This window comes from Terrapene carolina, unplaced genomic scaffold (assembly GCF_002925995.2).
Source record: "Terrapene carolina triunguis isolate 2854851 unplaced genomic scaffold, T_m_triunguis-2.0 Scaffold32985, whole genome shotgun sequence".
Taxonomy (NCBI): domain Eukaryota; kingdom Metazoa; phylum Chordata; order Testudines; family Emydidae; genus Terrapene; species Terrapene triunguis.
In genome coordinates, this window is record NW_020697336.1 from 1,492 (window position 1) to 3,002 (window position 1,511).

At 68.2% G+C, this 1,511-nt stretch overlaps 1 protein-coding gene across 1 annotated transcript in view; it reads left to right on the top strand.

Annotated features, from left to right (window-relative positions):
- The window catches only part of GRK1 (G protein-coupled receptor kinase 1), a gene marked incomplete at its 5' end in the record, with an annotated part of 4,461 nt that overhangs the window by 1,272 nt on the left and 1,678 nt on the right, over positions 1-1,511 (top strand). The window contains 3 exons of the mRNA XM_026663260.1: positions 187-344; positions 510-593; positions 981-1,105. Coding sequence (XP_026519045.1) covers positions 187-344; positions 510-593; positions 981-1,105 — 367 coding nt within the window. The remainder of the gene's footprint in view (positions 1-186; positions 345-509; positions 594-980; positions 1,106-1,511) is intronic.

Below are 1,511 nucleotides of genomic sequence, written 5' to 3' on the forward strand. Positions count from 1 at the left end.
CCCCCCCCCGCTGTCTCCAGGTACCGCGTCTCTGTGTCACCTCCCCCTCCGCCGTCCCCACCTACCGTGTTTCCAGTGTCACCTCCCCCTCTGCCCACCCCGAGTACCGCGTCTCCGTCTCACCTTCCCCCTCCGCCCACCCCGTGTACCGCGTCTCTGCTTCACCTCCCCCTCCACCCGCCCCAGGTACCACGTCTACAACGTGGATGAGAAGAATCCCGGTTTTCTGGAGCCCCGGGCCGTTTTCTACACGGCCCAGATCATCTGCGGCCTGGAGCATCTGCACCAGAACCGTATCATCTACCGGGACCTCAAGCCGGAGAACGTGCTGCTGGATGACGCGGGTGAGGGGCGCGGCCGGGGGGGCCGGGGGGCAGTGAGGGGAAAGGCAGAGGTGAGGGGCTGGCACCAGGCCCACCAAGGGGGTCCGTGTGGGGAGGGTCTCTTGGGGAGCGGGGGGCCGGGGGATCCTGTCCTGGCCTGTCTAACACTGGTTCCCGGCTCCCCAGGGCACGTCCGGCTGTCGGACCTGGGGCTGGCGGTGGAGCTGCCGGAGGGAAAGGAGAAGACCAAGGGGTACGCGGGGACCCCAGGTAAGCGTGGTGTGTGTGGGGATGCGGCTCCCCAAAGGGGGGGGTCCCTCTGTCCCCATCGCCTCAGGGGGCTCCCTCTGTTCTCCCCCTTCTCCCAGCCCCCGTCCCCCTCTCCAGGGTCCCCCATCCCAGATCCCCCTTGGCCTCCCATCCCCCAGCCCTCCAACCCAGCCCCCTCTCCTCCCATCCCATCCTTCCATCTCCAGCCCCCCCATCCCCCTCTCCAGGGTCCCCAATCCTAGATCCCCCCTTGTCTCCAATCCCTGATCACCCCCAACCCAGCCCCCTCTCCTCCCTTCCCATCCCCCACCCCTCCAGCCCTGCCCCCCATCTCCAGCCCCCCCCATCCCCCATGCCGGAGTCCCTCACCCCTGTCTGTTCCCCCAGGGTTCATGGCCCCCGAGCTGCTGAAGAACGAGGAATATGACTGGAGTGTGGATTACTTCACCCTGGGGGTGACCCTCTATGAGATGATCGAAGCCAAAGGCCCCTTTCGCTGCCGGGGGGAGAAAGTAAACAGGGACCCCCCACCCCCCACCATGGGGACCTCGAGCCCCTCCCCGAGCCAGGGCTGAAGGGGGGCCCCCAAATCATCCCCCCCGGACAAGGCCCAAGGGGTGTCCCTGACCCACCCCTGTCAGCCCCCCCAACCCAGCACTGGGGTCCCCCAACCCATGCGGATGGGGGATGGAGGAGGGAGATGGGATCCTGGGTGCTGAAAGGGGAGGGGGAGGAGGGGGGTTGGAAGGGGGTGGGGGAGGGAGGAGAGGGGGGCTGTGATCGGGGGCCTGGAGGGGGGGATTGGAAGGGGGAAGGGGTGTCGGGAAGTGGGCAGGGTGGGAGGAGAGGGGGGCTCTGATCGGGGGCTGGAGGGGGCATTGGAAGGGGGAAGGGGCGTCGGGAAGGGGGCAGGGTGGG